The sequence below is a fragment of the Geospiza fortis genome, unplaced genomic scaffold, assembly GCF_000277835.1.
Source record: "Geospiza fortis unplaced genomic scaffold, GeoFor_1.0 scaffold182, whole genome shotgun sequence".
NCBI lineage: Eukaryota > Metazoa > Chordata > Aves > Passeriformes > Thraupidae > Geospiza > Geospiza fortis.
This window is the reverse complement of record NW_005054367.1, coordinates 2,928,053-2,946,496: the sequence shown is the minus strand read 5'-3', so window position 1 is coordinate 2,946,496 and position 18,444 is coordinate 2,928,053. Positions and strand designations below refer to the sequence as shown.

The window sequence follows — 18,444 nt, the reverse complement described above, 5'->3', positions numbered from 1 at the left end:
GAAGGCCCAGGGAGACGGGCGTGACGTGGGTGAAGCCGCGCCCCGCCCGCCATGTCCGCCCTGCCCTCGCTCGGAGGCGCCGGGGCGTGCCCGCTGCCGGGCGCGCAGTGTGCTGTGGTGGTTGGTCTGTGCGTGCTTCCCAGCCTAGTGAAAAAGAAAGGAGTTACAGAATCACAGCGTCAGTTAGGCTGGAAAAGAGCTCTGAGGTCATCGAGTCTGACATGTGGTGGAACGCCACCATGTCAGGCAGACCATGGCGCTGAGCGCCGTGTCCCGTCTTTATTTAAAATCTCCAGGGACTGGGACTCCGCCGCCTCCCTGGGCTGCCATTCCAGTGTCTAATCTTCCTTTCCATGAGGAAATTCCTCCGAATATCCAACCAAAGCTCCCTGACACAGCTTCAGGCCCTGTCTTGTCATCCTGTCCCTGAGGAGATTTGCCCCATCCATGTATAAGAGAGGTACCAAGAGCATGGACGTGTTCTGTTCTCCTGTCCCTGAGGAGATTTGCCCCATCCATGTGTAAGAGAGGTGCTAAGAGCCTGGCCCTGTCCTGTTCTCCTGTCCCTGAGGAGATTTACCCCATCCATGTGTAAGAGATGTGCCAGGAGCATGGGCCAGGCTCTCCTTGGTGGTGGCCAGGAGTAGGACAAGAGCCAACAGGCAGAAACTGGTGCACAGGAAATTCCACTTGAGCATGAGGAAAAACTTCTCCCCTGAGCAGTGACTGAGCACTGAACAATTTGCCCAGAGAGGCTGAGGAGTTTCCTTCACTGGGAATATTCCAGAACCTTCTGGACACAATCCTGTCCCATCTAGGATGGCCCTACTGGAGCAGGGAGGTGGGACCAGGTGACCATGGTGGCCCCTTCCAACCTGACCCATTCTGTGGTTCTGTGAGACATAACCCATGAAACAGCAACTTACAAGTTCTAAGTGACATTACAAGTTCTAAGTGACATCCAGGTGTTAGAAAAATAAATTAATTATTGGTAGAATTGCCATGTTAAGGTTTAGGGCTTGACACGTTTCGATGATCTCAGACCTTGGGGAAGGTTAACAGAGCTTGGGAAGCAGGAACTACTACTGATAGTGGACACAAAGAATGCAGAATTTACAAGCCACAAGGACATTTGGCAGAACTTCCGAGATAAGGAAGAAACAAATAAAACCAACTCAGTAACTGTGCTGAAATCAGCTCCAACTGGGTAAAAAGTGATTCTGGCAGGGAAACATCACAACAACTGACCCAAGAAACCCACAGATTCAAAAGATAAGAAAATGCTTATTAGCATAAGAAGTGAGAGAATCATTAACCAGTAGAAGATAGAATACTAATTAAGAAAATAACTATGCAACTTGTAGCAGATCAATAATAATGGCTTTGTTTGCTAAAATGTATAAATACTAAAAATAGTATTTGATAGTGCGTGTGCTTGATTTGTGGAAGACCACGAGCACACAGGCTTGTACAACTCCAAAATAAATAATGTCTCACTCAGCTGTGTAATTATTGGCTTGTTGCACACTGGTTAATGTGACAACAGCACGACCTTCTGAGTCCAGAGCATCTGATGGCTCATCCATGGGATGTGGTGGGGGTCCCCAAGGCTTCCTGAGGGACTGTCCCTCCAGGAGAGGCTGGTTCTGGGTTGGGGGTGAGTGTTCTGCAGCCACCCCTCATCTGCCACCTCTGTGTGTGTGAGGCAGAGATGTGCAGGTTGGGGTTTTTTTCTGTATTTTTTGAAGGCAGCAGTGTTGCAGGTGAGATTTAGGGTGGGAGTTTGTATTTCCCCATCGGTGGGGGTGGCAGAGTCTTGCATGGTTGTGGGGCTGTCAGAAGTTAACCTGGGTTCAGAGACTGGGCTGGAAGAATCCATGAGGGGTGTGGAAAACCTGGTGCTAAACACCCCCTGGTGCTAAACACCAGCTCAGGTTGAGGCAGAGCCCCAGTGTCACTTCCAGTCCCCAAAATATCCGGGAATGGGAGCAGGGAGCAAAGCTTCAGGGATTTGGCTGTACAACATGGACTGCTCAATACTGTGTTTTGTATTTGAGCTGGGGCTCGTTCCTGGAATGTTTTTGGTGCCTGTAAAAGACAAACTTTTCTTTTAATGGGTAACACCAGTTACAAGTAACTCATGTGGGTTAATTCTTTCATGTGACCAGCAGCATTTTGTCCCAGCAGCAAAGGGATTTCATTCTGTTTTACTCTATTTTATTTATGTGTGACTGAAATAATTGCTCAGCAGTGTGATTTATTCTAGAATGGATGGACCTGCAGGACTGTCCTAGCATTTTCCTTAGGAAGTCAGGCAAACTACCATGAGAGTCCTGTTTCCAGCTTTGGAAATGGGCTTGTGAACAAGACACTGAACTAGAATTTCAGGATTCCATGTTCCCCCATGTGCATAAATCAGTAAGGCTTGCCTACTGGTAAAGTAAATTTGCTTTATGGCAGTCTTGAGTTCAGTGCTTGAAACTTGACTACATCTGTGGTGACAGTGATGAAATCTCCTGCCCATGATGGCCAAACATGAAGAAGTTAACAGGAAAGGTTTTGCAGATCAGGTGCCTTTCAGAAGTGGGAATTCCTAGTATCTGAAGTTTTAGGCTCTTTTCTTATTTTTCTGTTTCATTTTCACTACAGCTGCTTTAGGAAAAAAACTGTAATTTTCTCGTTAGACAGTTGTGTGTGTGTAATATTCCAGTCTCTTGAAATGTTAGTATAGAAACTTTTCTCATAACTGAAACTACCCCACTAACAAGTGAAAACTTACTGAAAATGCTCTTTCTTAATGTCCTTGGAAATTAAATTGAAAGATTCTCCAAAGGCAAAATGCCTTTTCTAAATTAGTTCCAGTCAGTACAAAGCACAGTAATATCCTAGAGAAGCCTGAGGAAAGGACAAAGTGTTTGTATGAAAGAGTTTACAAAGGAGTTAGTTACTTAGTCCATGCATAAACCTGCGCTGACTTTAAAACCAAGGCTTTCAAGGTCCGTGTTTAATTAAGATAACTAAATCAATCAAAGGATAATGATGTTTTTGAAGTATTTCCTTCCAGGTAATTTCTTGTTTCATGTGGACTAATTGTTATCTAGTATTTTTCCCTGTTATATCTATTAGGTACATCTATGCTTTATCTTATTTTTCTCCCCTTCCTAATCCTTCTTTAAATACTTTAACTATGTGAAGAAAAAAACCCAGTTACTGTGATGTGCCATGGCTACCCATCATGAAACAGGGAGACATTTCCCATCTCCAATTTTTGTGAAGACTACATTTGAAAAAGAGGCGTGTCTGAACACTTGCAGCCAGAACTGGGTGATACAGAGGTCCTGTTTGTGAAAACCACCTGCAAGAAAGAGTCTGCTCCCTCTAAAGATCTTGCAGAAGGGGAGACCTCATTAGTTTTCTAATGAAACACTGGGGATAGATGGGAACCAAAAATATATTATGGTAAAATTTATGTCTCAGAAAAGAGTTATATTTACTAAGTCTCATCACAACAATAGACATGAGTAGAGGTTTTATTAATTGATTTTCGAAATACGTAATAAATTATCTTGAATATCTTGAAAGTGAATGATGAAATCATATGTTAAAAATTATAAAGATATTAAAGATTATATAGTCAGAATCTTTCATGGCTAATAATAGTAGTAAACCCTCAGCAGGTTGATCTGTGTAACTAGAAGGACTGCTTTACTATTTTAAGTTTTAGTCAAGTTTTTGACTAAGTTTTAGGTATTACTGAATGTCCTCATTGTGAGACATACAACCCAAGCCTCCTTGCAGCTTCAGAAATTCTGGGCCCTTTCCTATTTGGGAAAGGGTAAAAGTTCAGTTTGTTGCAGGCTGGCATGCCTTTTGTAGCAGCAATCTGCTGATGTGCCCAAAGTGCTGCAGTGGGTGATTTCAGAGGAGGCTTTTGGCAGGAGCTTGAAATGTTGCAGCCGTTGTCTCTGCTGAGACTGTTCAACACGCTTGAGCTTCCCAGCTGCCTGAGCTCAGCCAGTTCACTTGCTCCTGCTGGTTCCTTGGTCTGCAGTGTGCCATTTCCCTTTGAAAGCAGTCTCTGGTTTTCAAAACTCCATGGTGTGCTGCTGCAGTGGGAGAGATCCCAGGAATCTCCTTGTCCCAGGGCCTGCCCGAGGCGGTGCCTTCCCAGGTGGACGCGCCATAGCAAATCCTCTTCTGAGTCACCACCATTGGTTGTCTCCAGGGGGACCTTTCTGACAGGGATGTCTCCTCTACATGACTTTGATCTTTTAACTTTCTTATTAATTAGAACAGGGTTGATCATTGATTCTGGCAGAACAGATTCATGTCCACCTGCAGGAGAAATGCATTTGTGCACGTTACTATGGTGGCAAAAATCAAGGGTATGATTTCAGCAGCATTAACTCATCTGAAAAGCTTCAACATGAGTTTAAACTGCTCTTTCTTTCAGTGGCTGAGAGTAGTGCAAGTCTTTTTGGTGCCAGGTTAAGGAGTAGAGCTACTTCATGCTTGCTTTGGCAGTTCTGAGGGCATAAATGGTATCCTAGTTTTAGTCAAATGAAAATGGAAATTTATCAAGACAATATTGATCTAACTGGTACTCTAAGACTCATTAACAGCACAGATTGAAAATTGACTTTCAGTAATTAATTGCTTGTAAGCAAAACTTCTTAAGGTGAGTAGGGACTTGCTCAGTGTGTTGGCAAGTGCTGTAATTTGAAAGACTAAAATGTTCTGTTTGATACTGTTTGAAGTTTGTATTCACAGCTTAATAATATTGTGACTATTTCAAGATGAAACAAGTTGTGAATGTCTTCTTTTTCTTAATGAGGGATCATTAATGTTATAGGCTTGTATTTTAATATTTTACTGCAATTTTAGTATTCCAGTTGGTGTAAATTGTGTAAATAGCTTATCACACTAGTTTTGCCTGAAGATAACTTAGAGGAATCCACTTCCTCTGTGAATGGTATAGAGTAGCTGTAACATCTGGAGAGATTCTGGTCTCCTTTTTTGTTTATTCTTCTACCCCTATAGCTTAATTTCTAAAGCATTATGAAAGTTACTGTTAAAAATGTTTAAGATATTAGGTACAGAAATGCTAATGCCACTTTAATTACATGCAGCAGTCATCAAATTGCTGGACATGACTGGTTTTCTGTGCCTTGAAAATGAGCAGAAACTGATCTATTACCCTAAAGATGATTCACTGACACTACTGAAATATACTTCAGATAGTATAAATATAAAGTAGGGGTTTACAGAATGCTGGCCTTATTTACAGGGTTGACTTATAGTGACTGTCTGTTGCAGTATAAGTTCTGAAACACATTAAGGGGAGAAAAGTAGACACAGAAAAGTGCTGATTATATTTTGAGTGTCTTTGAACAACTGTTTAAAAGGATTGTAACCCTGAGTTTGAAATAAGGCTAGTTTGAGTAGGAGGGCCAGTTTTTTGCCTGCACAAAAACCCAACAACACAACTTCTGCTGTACAGCTGCCTTTTGTGTGACCTTTACGAATAAGTATAGGAGATGTCAGACCCAGCTGATTTACTGGCAGTAAATGAACCTGTACAACAGGGATTTTGCTAAGCGAGGGCTTGCACTGCTGCCTTTCTCTCCCACTGCCAAAACAACCACCCCAGCATAATATCACAGAACTTTTTCTGCTCCTTGGCCATGAAGGGTTGATCTGATAAGAGCTGTTTTGCAGCATGGCTGGGAGGGAGATCCGTGTCAGACCACACTGGCTCTCATGCCGCGTTACTGGGAGAAAGGAGACTGAGGCACGTGCAGAGCTTTGAGACACAGGTGTGTTTGTGCATCCCTTTGTACAGTGAGGTGTGTTAACAGAATTTCTCAAGGTGACACCACTCAGAGACTTAAGAATACACAGTTCTCTACCATGCAACAGGGAGAATCAAAGTTATGACTGGACCTCATCCAAGAAATGAAGCTGAATGCCTATTTCTTATCCAAGAAATAAAGCTGAGCTTGGCTGGCTACAAAAAGGTCCACGTGCAAATCAGAGCCCTGTGTTTTCTGCAGAACAGCACAGTGTAACATCAAATTGTGAAAACCAAAGCTTGTTCTCTGTATGTGAGAGAAAAACCAAGAGAGAATGGAACTGAGAGACTGAGATGAAGCACCTTTGCATGCTTTTGTGGTGTTAACTATGCTCTTGGCTGGACTGACATTGATAGGCAACATCAGAACATCTAGAACTTTATGAACTGGTCCTCAGAATAATTACGATCTGTCTTGAGCTGATCAGAAAGTTCAGAGTGACAAATCTAGTTCAATTTTAATAGTGTGCACTGGTTTTGAGTTCAAGGTTGATTTGATTCCTTGCTTGGCTACAGGTGCAGCACACAAAATTGAGCAATGACCTTGGATAGAAATGTGATAGTCCTGAACCACTGGGTATTGAATTAACACACCTCCAGCACAGTCCAAACTTCTCAAGAAAGCTGCAATTATACAGATCTTTCTTTCTGTTTTTGTCTCTTTTTTTCCTCCATGTAAATTGTATATTTATATTTATATGTAAATTGTGCCTCGTTGCACAGTTGTTTACCCTCTGGCCATATGCTGTCATCATTAATAGATTCTTTTAAGGTTCTGGAGTGGCAAAAGTTAATCTTATCTCAAGTTAGCTTGGGAAATACTTGGAAGAGATTTCTGCAGTTAGAACCCCAGTATTTATTCTGTTATGACTGCATGTGCTGAATACTCCCACTTAATTCCTAAAGTAAATACAGTTTTTCAGCTTCTTAGCCAATAAATAATGAATGTATTATCCCCTAACTGGTGCCTTTCAAATCTTCTCATGGTCTTTGTTCTCAAATAATCAGGAGTGGGCAGAAGCATGAATGTGGCTGTGTGTATTGGGGAAGAAACAGAACAAAGTTGTTTTCAGGTGACTTCTTTGTTTCTAACCCCTCTGTCCAAAAAACCAAAGTTAGAGAGTCTTAAGTTCTGTTAAAAGGCCCAAAATTTCATTACTTCTGCAGACAGGAATTGACATACAAAGCTGAAAGTCCTCCAGAAAACTTGGAATTATCATTCCAACTGTGGTGCAACAAACCTGCAGTGCTCAAAATCCCTGTGGTTCCGTGGAAGGACAGCAGCTCTGCCAGGCAGGAACAAAGCAGGGTTTTACTGGTAAGAACAAAGACCTTTGGCAGGGACTTTTAAGACCACAAGGTGCTGTCCTTCCTTTGAGGTTTGTGGGTATGTGTGGGGTTTGTGGTGGTGCTGTTGTTGTCACCCCTTTCCCAGCACAGCCATAATTTTACCCTCTAGGGGAAACAGTTTCCTGTCAGTACAAATCACTGATCCATACATGGACTGCCTTTTGGAACTACCTGGAGTTTCAGAATGGTATAGGGCAGTCCTGATATGGCAATGTTCATTTCTGCTCCACATTTTCCTGAAAACTGATGCATGTAACAGGTGCAAAGTGCTGAGCCATGTATTAAGTTTTCCCAGCTTCCACAAGAATGTGTAAGATAAACTTTTAGGACCTTGAGAACTCAGTATTAAAAAAAATGCCCAAATTCTGACTGCTTCTAACAATGACATGAATTCTTTCCACACAGGTTGTTTGAAGATAGAACTTAAGTGCAGCAGGTTATGTGAATGTTTTGGGGAATGTGCGTGTGTATAAAAATATTTGTACGTGGATTTTTAGCCCTACTACATTTTAAACTCCCCAGAATCTTGTGCAGTTCTACTTTCTTACATATTTTAATCTTCATCTAAAAATGTCCTTGCAAAAAATCTGCTCTAATTACATTCATTATATCTGAAACTTCATTTGAATTAATCTGAATAAAGGCTTCTGCTCCCTTTCTTTAACTAACACATTTTTGCTATAACTGATTAGATGGGCTGTTTTGTCTTCAAGTTAGCTGCTTTTTGATACCTGATAAAATAAGCTGTATATATATTTTTTTCTTCCTCACAGAGATTTTAATTCTTTTAACATGAGAATTTCAAACCATTTGGATGAAAGAATATTGAAGAAGCAGATCTGTTATATAGTTCATAATTACATGGTTTTTTCCCTGATTGTTTTGATCATGAAGTCTTACACAGCCAAATGCTAGAACTGCTGAAAAATGTAGAGGAAAATGTAAACAATGAAATAAACTAAGTCCTACACTTGTTGAGGTAAATACTAATATGAAAGGTGAATGAAGCATGGGGTTTATTTAAAATTAAATTCAGAAGACCATTAGTTGTCTTAGTATTCTCAATATCACCTTAACTTGGAAAGCTAATGTATCAGTGTAGTATTGTCAGCAGTAGCCTAACTAAAAACTTTAAAATAATTGCAAGTTTCTTATATAAAATCTGTTTGACATGGAATGTAGATGAGTGAGACATATTCTTACTTGTTTTTCTATTTATGCACTTTCCAAGCAATATGCACCGAAAATACTTTCAAAACAGGACCTTTTGTTCAAAGCTTGCATCTTAGTTAACCAGTATGACTTTTAATTAAAGTTATATTTTAACAAACCCCCAGCTTGTGCTTGTTACTGGACATTTGCCATTGCTTCCTGTAGTCTTTCTTTACACAGATAGAGAAGGGAAAAAGAGAAAGATGATCCAGAATTGCTGGTTCTGATGGAAGCATTCAAGAGAGCAGAAATATTACAGAATACATTGCACAAATACACTTATCACAGACATGAAGAAAATGGTTACTATAAGGGTTACTATTTATGTTTAGAACTTTATTTTACTGATATAAAACCTGTAAAACCTTACCTCAAATATGTTCGTCTGTTTCAAATACCTAATAATATTTCACTGACATGAAGCTTATTGATATAAATATAAAACCACCTTTCAGCAAAACAAATAAAACCCCAAAATGCCAGAAAAGGAATTTACTTCTACATCTCTTGAAGCTGAACACAAAAAGAACAAACTAGGTGTTATTAAAGATTTAAAGAAATTATCTTTACATTACATATGCATTTTTTTCTACAAATAGAAGCGTACCTGTTTTATATACAATAATGTGTGGTTGCAGTTTTTGCTTCTGTTTTATATGGTCATACTGCTCCTCAAGCATGCTTACATCCATCCTGGTGAGCTTCTTATCACCATCTGAAACCTGTGGCTCTGAGCTATGAGTCACTGAAAAAATACCAGTCACGTATTTGTAAGCCTTCACCATCTGTTCCAACAAGGAAGAAAAAGCCAAGCAGAAGCAGGACATTTCCTTCATTGTGCTGGCAAAAACAAAGCAAATCAGGTGTGAAGCATCTGAAATCTTCCTAAATGAAGGAGTGACTTTGTTCCAAGCACGGTGCCTTGTGTCAGGAGCTGCCTGGTCTGCGCTGGAGCTGTGGATGTCACTCAGGTTCTTTTCATGCCGAGTGCCTGGAGCTCCTGCAGACAAGAGTTCAGGATCAGGACTGCATAGCTGGATTCAATGTTTACTTAAGGTTGTGAGCATATGAACCTTTGCCAAAAAAAACAGTGAAGTATAAACCCTCACTGAACACAGCCAAACACAGGAAAGGCTGGGTAATACTGGTTTGTGTAGCAAAGTTAATTCTTAATGCATGCTGTTGTGGAGGCATCCCGAGGCCAGGAGTTCCACCTGGGAAATATTTTTCTTTTTTCCTGTGTATTTTGTGTCTTTGCCCCCCACTCTCCCTTCCTTAACTTTCAGTTACATTCTTGCTGATGCTTCTTGGGGCAGTGGGGTGGGAGGGGAGGATTTATCAAGGTTTCATATTTTTGTGCTTATTGTTGCCTTTCAAATAATATGTTAAAAGTATTCATGCCTGGGTGCAGAGTCAGAAAAATATGGGCCAACAACACTTGGATTGGGAAGCTGGAGACAGGAACACCTTATTCTGATTAATTCAGGACTTCTGCTGTTCTCTAAAATGAAATAAACTGCAGAAATAATAATTTTGTTAATGAGAGCTGAGCGGACTTTTAAAATGCATGGTAAGCTAAATTTTGAAACTCAATGTTAACAGTATTATTTCACAATGAGGCAAAAATGTGAAAAATATGTGGCTTTTTGTCATATCAGGTAAAGTATAACGCTTTGCCTGGGCTGTGTACTGCAAGTTTTTATCCCTGAAATAGGTCCATCGAGGGCCCAAGACTGTATTATGTGAAAAATTATGCAGTTCTACTGTAGTTTTAATACATTTGTGCATCTGCTCATTCTCATGCAGTGACACATTTTTGGTAAGAGTTTAAAAGGACTATCTAAAAACTAATTTGAGTAAACAGTCGGGTATTTCCCAAGAGCTGCTTTGAATGCAAGACTGAGGTTTTGTAACTAAAATGTCATCCTCTACAGACAATTTACCTTTTGTGTGGCATAAACCAAATAGAGAAATAAGGCTTGAAAGCCAAACTGTCGAAGGAAGGGGCAGAGAATTGTCAGAATGACTGGCTAAGAAATGCAGGCTAATAATAGAGACAAGGAGGAAAGGCACTGAGCACAGCTCTGACACATCCCTCGTGGCTGGGGGAGCAGAGGCACCAGAGCAGCATCCTGTGCATCCCCCTGAGCCAGGATCACTCACAGCAGCCCTGGGCACCCACCTGCCCCCCATGGAATTGGCACAGCCTCCGGGGGGTCCTGGGGGACCCAGCCAGCTGCTCCCTGAGCTCCTTCCCAGGAGCAAGGTGAGAGCTGCTGGCAGGGAGGCCAAGCCAGGGTTGGGGCTGCGGGCACAGCAGCTGCAGGAGGAGGTTCCCATGGAACCCAGGCCCTGGGGACACAGGAGCCAGGCAGGTGTTTGTCACAATGGACAGTGTAATGTATGGCTGGAGGAAGCAGCAGTGGGTTTTTCCAGCTTTGTGGGCTTCAAGCCCTGCGATACACTTAGAACTGTGAATCTCCTGTGCTGGAAGTGGAGGCTCAGGTGGGTCTGTGCAAACATCTCCAGATGTGGTATCCTCCATCAAGCACTGTGGCATTCACATTCTCTGAACAGAGAGAGACATAATTCTGTCTCCCAGGATTTTTCCTGGAGAAGTGCAGAGAGAAGAAGAGAAAACAATTCTTATCTCTAGTCTCTGCTCGTGTTGTTTTTGCACATGTGGAATGTGTTATGGAGATTGTTTACTGAGAGTGAGTTCTGAATTGGGTTCTGGTGATGGTTGTTTATATTAATTGGCCCATGAGGTCCAAGCTGTGTCCTGATTGTCTAGAGACAGTCACAGGTTTTTGTTTAGTATCTTTTTAGTATTCTTTCATATCTCTTTGGTATAGTTATAATATAGTATTAATGTAATATAGTATAGTTTTAATAAAGCAATTGTTCAGCCTTCTGATCAATGGAGTCAGACACCAAACATTCCCAGATGTTGGGGTCGCCCTGCATACGATAAAGCACAACAGAAGTCACAGAATCACAGAGTATCCTGAGTTGTGAGGGACCCACAGGGGTCATCAAGTCTGAGTGAATGGTCCATACAGGGATCAAACCCACAACCTTGGTGTTATTAGCACCATGCTCTAACCCACTGAGTTAAAGTCAGTGGAATTGTAGGGAAGATTAGTGGTTTGAGGTTGCCTTGAGTGAAAGAAAATGGTAGTTTCTCTTGGAAATGGATAACACTCCTGTCACTGTGACAATAGGCTTTTATTTATCCATTGGTCTCTTTTCAAGATACTTTGTGAGGGGATGTTTCATTTTTCTGGCTGAGAAGAGTTTGTGTCTAGAAGGACATAAACCACAGCTGTTAGACTGGTAATAACCACTCACTTATGAAAACTTGCACAGGTTTGTGGTGCAATTGTGGCACAAGGGAATTTCATAGAAACATGGAATGTTAAGGGTTGAAAGGGACCTTAAGGACCATCTTGTCCCAACTCCTCCTGCCATGGGCTGGGACACTTCCCACTAGATCAGATTGCTCAAGGAACTGTCCAACCTGGCATTTAACACTGCCAGGGTTGGGGAATCCACAGCCTCCCTGGGCAATCTGTTCCAATATCTCACCACCCTCACAATAAAGAATATTCAGCCTAACCTTCCCCTCTATCAGTCTGTACCCATTACTCCTTGTCCTGTCACTACAAATCTTGATGAAGACTCCCTCTCCAGCTTCCCTGTAGGCTCCCCTCAGATAACGGAAGGTTGCAATGAGGTCTCCACACAACCTTCTCTTCACCAGGCAGGATGTTAAATCCTCTCTATAAAAGTCAGTTGTGCTACAACAGTTACATCTGTGTTGCTGAAATGGTTACATTCCCTTTGTGCGCTCTTGGGAAGAACAGGAAGATGTGTTACACTCTGGTAAGGAAGGTGTGTTGTTACATGGTATCAGGGAACTGAGTAATAAATTCCAAGTTTTGCTTCCTAACAAAATACTGGGGCTGGTTGGGAAGCAACAATATGTTATTATAAAATTTATATTTAAGAAAGGGATGCCATTTACTAAGACCCATTAAACAACAACAGAAATGAGCAGAGGTTGTTTTCATTGATTTTAAAAGTTATGAAGATAATAAAGATGTAGTCACGATCTTCTGTAGCTAGTAAAAGAAGTAAACCCTCAGCAGGTTGACCCATGTAAGTAGGAGATCTACTTGACATAGTTTTAGGTATTACTGAATATCTTAAGACATACAACCCAAGCCTCCTGCAGCTTCAGAAATTCTGGGCCCTTTCCTATTTGGGAAAGGGTAAAAGTTCAGTTTGTTGCAGGCTGGCATGCCTTTTGTAGCAGCAATCTGCTGATGTGCCCAAAGTGCTGCAGTGGGTGATTTCAGAGGAGGCTTTTGGCAGGAGCTTGAAATGTTGCAGCCGTTGTCTCTGCTGAGACTGTTCAACACGCTTGAGCTTCCCAGCTGCCTGAGCTCAGCCAGTTCACTTGTTCCTTCATGTTCCTTGGGTTGCACATAAATGATTGACTGAATCAGGCTGAAATCCTGCAGATCTTTGGAATCCCCTTGGAGGTTTTGTGCCTGCAGGTGACAAGACTCTAGATATGCAGTGCACAGAGTTCTGGGAAGGCTCAGCAGGCTCACATATGTAAATCTGCTGTAGCTAACTTGTTAATAATTACTCCTGCCTTTCCAATGTGCTTGTGTCTTACAGTTGGGTTACCTACCTCAGCTGCAGTCCTTTCCTGCCTTAGCCAGGCAGAGAACAATAAATACAATATTCTGTCAGACACTGTGGGTACTCTTGAAGCTGGCTTTTCTCTACCTCAGAAAAAGCACATGCCATGTTAGAATTGTTCTGATGTATCATGGCTTTGTTAGATCTACTTTGATACTCTGCTTTCAGCAGTGACAAGCACCTGGTGGTCTCTAGCAAGCAGTGCCTCAATTGCCTTGTTTGTCCAGTGTTCTGAGTTGCTGTCACATGGAGTCTGCCTCTGGACCTTCAGGCAGTTGGCTTATACATTGGGACAGGAGATTTCATTAACCTCATTACAGTTGGAGCTGGCATTCAATTTAGAAGAGCATTTAATGTGTAATGAGTTTTTATCTGATCAGAAATTATTATTGATTATTTGTGCTGTGCCATTCCCTCAGCATCAGGAAAAGCCATCACACATATTCTTGTGAATGGTTTATACAAGTCAGTCCCCTCCCAAGCAGTGCCATGGGTAAGCAACAGAACCACAAAGAAGGTAAAGGAGCCAGATGGCCAGTGAGACAAAGGGAATGGGCCCAGGTGGTACAGCAGAGAGGAGGAACTGCAAACAGGATTAGCTCAGCCAATCCTATATACACTGCAGTTTGTTTGCTTCTCAGGGAAAACTTGTGAACAGAGTCTGCACAGATTGTTAAGGCTGGAAGAAACCTTTCAGACCAGCAAGTTGACCCGGTATCACCATGTTCACCATTAAACTATGTTCTCAGGTGCCATTCCCCAAGTGCTTTATAACCCTTTCCATGAAAAAAAATTCCTAAAATCCAGTCTGAACCTCTCCTGGTGCAATGTGAAGCCATTTCCTCTCATCCTGACGCCTGTTACCCAGGAGAAGACACCAACCCCCACCTCACTACAACCTCCTGACAGGAGCTGTAGAGAGTGAGAAGGTCCCCCCTGAGCCTCTTTTTCTCCACACTGAGCCCCCACAGCTCCATCAGCTGCTCCTCATCAGACTTATGCTTCCGGCCCATTCCCAGATCTGTTGCTCTTCTCTGGACACACTCCAGCAAAGTCTTTCTTGTCGTGACAGGCCCAAAACTGCACAGAGGATCTGAGATGTGATTGAAACAGTTAATCAGTTTCTGGAAGTGTGTATGGTTTGTTTGTATGTGTGTTTGTGCAGGTACACTTTGCTATCAAGGCATGTCTCTTGTGTCTGTATACAAACACACGTGTGTGTTTTTTGTGAATAATTTGCAACCAGGATATGATTAATAAAATAAATTGCAGGTCTAATCTCCATGACATCAGAAAATACATGAGGTTAATTGTGACTTTGATCTGTAGAGAGCTGATGCAGCTAATCCTTGTTATGCCACTGGGATAAACTTGAAAACAGATTACCCACAGGTTCTGTTCTTACAGCATAGTGGAACAACTTCCTTTTAGGTATTACTAATAAATAAAAATAAATTCCTATTGCCATGCATGCACACCATGTGATTTCTTTTTAGATCAGTCAATCTTTAAATCAAGTTACCTGGAGCTCCAGAGCCCTGTACACTTTCCCAGTGTGCAGCAGGTGGCACTATTGGAGTGGCATGACTGTGTTTGCCTGAGACTGACACCTTAGAGATCTCCATTTGGGTTGCTCTAGGTTGCAGAAGAGTATAAGCAGCCAAGCCATTTTCTAGCACTGGCACATGTATCTCTGAGCAGCACCACAGGTTCTGAAAATTTATTGCCATGATTAGGTTTGTGTCAAAACTCGTTCTTTTTTAATTGAACAAATTCCTGATCAAAACATCATCTGAGTGGTTTTCACTTGATTATCTACTGAAGTCTGAAGTGCTCTATTTCCCTTAAGGCTTTTCTTCCATCACAATGGAACCAATTCTTCATTTCCTTGAGGCAAAACAAAATTTGAAATACTTCATTGTCCAAAAGCTGTGTCTTTTAGAACCTGAAGTAGATGTTTACCACCCTTGACCTTGGTTGCAAAATCTCATTTAAAAAGATGCCACTAATTTTATCTCAAACTAATTAATTTGTGTGTAGTAAATTAGTTTTTTATTAAAAATTGTTTGGAGGACCTTTTAGGAATAATTGTTGATTTAAAGATAATTAAAAATGCTCATGATGGTTAACTGACTGAATGCACTTCCTGTAACACTGGGTTTTACTGCACACCTGAGACTAGAGGTATATTATTCGTGATATCCGTGTGCTGAATTATGGACATGTTCAGCACTGTTCATGCAGATTAAAAAGACAGAATACAAATATCTGTAGATTTTAGCTGGCTCTGAGAAGAAAAATCAAAGTTACTGTGCTAATCCCCTTTCTCTAGCTTTCTATAGTGCTTTTAAAATTTTTATTGAAGTGCAGTCCTCAGGTGTAAGAAAGTGACTATTTTATTGTTAGAAAATGTAACAGCACAAAGAAAGATAGAAACAAGGTTGCTGCTATTATTTGGATTCCAGGCAGTATTAGTAGAATCAATAGTAATTGTTTACTTTTAGTGAGATTTTTGATAAGAGCCCACACATTTCTATTGTTTGAAAGCACAACCTTAAAGCATTCCCCAGCTACGGTGTGTTGTGAGCAGAGCACAGGAGTTTCTGATGGGGCAAGATTATTTCTGGTGCTCTCTGAGTGTCCTTGCTAATGGGGTGAAGGATCCTATGATGGAAGTTTTCAAAATGATCTTGAGATGTTTCCTCTGTTCTGATCTTTTCTGTGCTTTCAGACCTAAAGGGTTCGAGGATTTTAAAGGAAGGGACCAGCTGCCCTTCAGGTCCCTCTGAAGGGTTGGTGAGCTTGGGTTTTGGTGAGCTTGGGTCGCATGTAGTCCCTCTTTACATTTCCTTGACAGGATTGTAAATACCCATTTTATTTATTCCTTGTGTCTTTAGGTAAATATAATTAGGTAGTGTGTATTGGTAGGCATATCCCAAATATCTCTGGTCCTGCACTCTGCCTGGGTATCTCTAAAGGCTTAAATCAAGCACACCAAGTTAGCATTGAGGATTTCATACCAAATATCTTGTGCTTTACATGCTTTTACCAAGAAAGCTTGGACCAGCTGATCCTTGAGGTCCCTTCCAGCCTGGTATCCTGTGATTCTATGATTCAGTATTCACTCACCTGGCTTTGCAGGTGTCAGGAGCTTGGTGCTATCCAGTCTCCTCTGCAGAACCACATTCCTTGTTTTTTTTTTTTTCTTTTTGTGGATGGTAAATGTGGTCAAACAGAAATTACTGTGTTCCTGCATGTAAAATTTAGTGCTGCTCTTGAGGAGCTAAATGCAGCAGATGTTCTGTATGTGCTTTTTGTGCCTGACATAAACAGCATTTAAAAACCTCTGTTCTTCTGTCTTGACTTGCTGAGGATTAAATCATATTCCTTTGGAGTGTTAGTTGCTACAAAAAGTAAACTAAAATGCTGAAATGTGCTTTGTTAGAAGGCTGCTCCCTCTGTTGGTTGTCTCATTGATAGGACTGGAATCTCTCCTGGGCAAAAAACCAGCCTCTAAAACTGAGGGTCAGGAATTGTTCATTTTATAGCTCTGCTATCCTTGCCCACCAAGAACTTCTGAAATTAGAAGTGACAATGTGCAGAGGCAAGTTTAAGAAGAAACGGAACATATTTACCAGTTAGAGATTTTAAACAAATGAACTTTTGATATCTTCCCTCACAGTTCCCCTGGCCTCCTTCTCTTCTGTACCAACTACTTTTCTGACTGTTTCCTATCCATGGAGTTATGAAGGCTACAGTTCTGGGAGGTGACAACAGCCTGTGGTTATTTGTTCTCCCAGGAGACATAACAGGCATATAGGAAATCTGTGGGAATTTCAAGCAGGGTCTAAAACGAATTGTATAAGCTATGTAACTTTTCCACCTAAAAATCTGCCTTGATTTTTCCACCTAAAAATGACAGGATTTTGATTGCAAGATTTTTGGTCTGTCCAGGATGGTGCTGAAAAGAGGAATGTCCCTTATTAATGTCCAATTCAGGCATTGTTTGAGTAGGAATGAGTTTATCTTTGATTGCTTTTAATCAATAAGATGTACTTATCTTTAAGTGAAGTTTGATAAGAATCAAATACAGTGTGAAAGAACTGGTTAATGTCTTGTTAATGAAAAGTTTTATCTGGATGACACCATCTTGCTTCTGATATATTTGCTTTTGAGCACTAGAACACAAACCATTTTGGTATTCATCTTCAAGAAGCACTGCTGGATGCATAAGTTAACTTTAATAAGCCTTGCAAATGGCTGTAGTTAGGATAGTCCTCCAAAGAGGATGGTTAAGTACTGTTACTATTGTGAGAATGAATATAGACTTGAAGTCTGTGCAGAGGAGGAAAGTGTCCTAAAAATAATTTGTTATTCAGAAGCATTCTTCACTTCCACACAGAAATCTCATGAAGACTTTGTACTGCACTTCATAATCACTGATAGCCTAATTGAGTCAAGGAAATTACAACTGTAACACTAGAGTATATGAACTAGAGTATATAAACTAGAGTAAGTAAAACCAGATACAATTCCACAGCACCTGATTCAGTACCCACAGAAGTAAAAACATCTTCTGCTGAATTCAATAGAAGTGCAGTTAGAGGATTGTATGCACATGATCAAATAAAACCTGCAAACTGACCAATACCCATGAAACTGATGGTATAGTAGAGATTGAGCCATCATTTAAACTCTTTTCTTGTACCCACTATATATGTGCTTGTGTGTGCTTTTATATGGAATCCTGCACCAGTTCCTCATGAGCTCTCTGTAAAGGCTTTAACTGGTTAATGCAGTACCACACCTGGCATATTGAATATGCACATGTCAAAAAATTAACTCAGCCAGTAAGTTTGTGGAGTAATTACTATACTTAAATAATCAACATTTTTAGTCTCTATACAACAACTGTGCTTTGGGCTTCCTCTTGTGGAATTCATTTACAGGGATTTCACTGGATCTTTGATTGTGCCTTTATAGAACCACAGAGTGGGTCAGGTTGGGAGGGACCACAATGGGTCATCCTGGCCAACATCCCTGCTCAAGGGTTGTCCTAGGGCACATTGCATGGAATTGTGTTCAGATGGTTCTGGAATGTCTCCAGCGAGGGATATTCCACATCTCCACAGCCACTCTGGGCAGCCAGCACAGCAACGAAGTTCTTGCTCACACTCCTGTGTTTACAACACAGTCAGTAAAAAACCAGCCACCTCAATCCATTGCCTTTAAACATCAAGTCCTTATTCTTGCAGAGTGAAGAATTTCCACTGCTTTTGGAGGAATGGACAAACATAATGGTTACCACAAGATCATGT

General features: G+C 41.1%; 1 protein-coding gene across 1 annotated transcript; it reads right to left on the bottom strand.

Annotated features, from left to right (window-relative positions):
* Positions 1-3,514: 3,514 nt before the first annotated feature.
* On the bottom strand, positions 3,515-9,424 carry CUNH9orf152 (chromosome unknown C9orf152 homolog). Its single transcript, XM_005424342.2, has 2 exons — positions 9,021-9,424; positions 3,515-4,335 (listed from the first exon to the last, which is right to left on the bottom strand). The coding sequence occupies exons 1-2, from the start codon at positions 9,247-9,249 to the stop codon at positions 3,764-3,766; spliced, it is 801 nt and encodes a 266-aa protein (XP_005424399.2). The 5' UTR covers positions 9,250-9,424; the 3' UTR covers positions 3,515-3,763.
* Between the last annotated feature and the right edge of the window lie 9,020 nt (positions 9,425-18,444).

Bases quoted from the DNA above. Each gene is read 5' to 3' on its own strand.
- CUNH9orf152 (XM_005424342.2), bottom strand. From the start codon at position 9,249: ATGAAGGAAATGTCCTGCTTCTGCTTGGCTTTTTCTTCCTTGTTGGAA. The intron at 4,336-9,020 runs GTACGCTTCTAT...TTTCTCCTGCAG, and splicing joins CATTATTGTATATAAAACAG to GTGGACATGAATCTGTTCTG.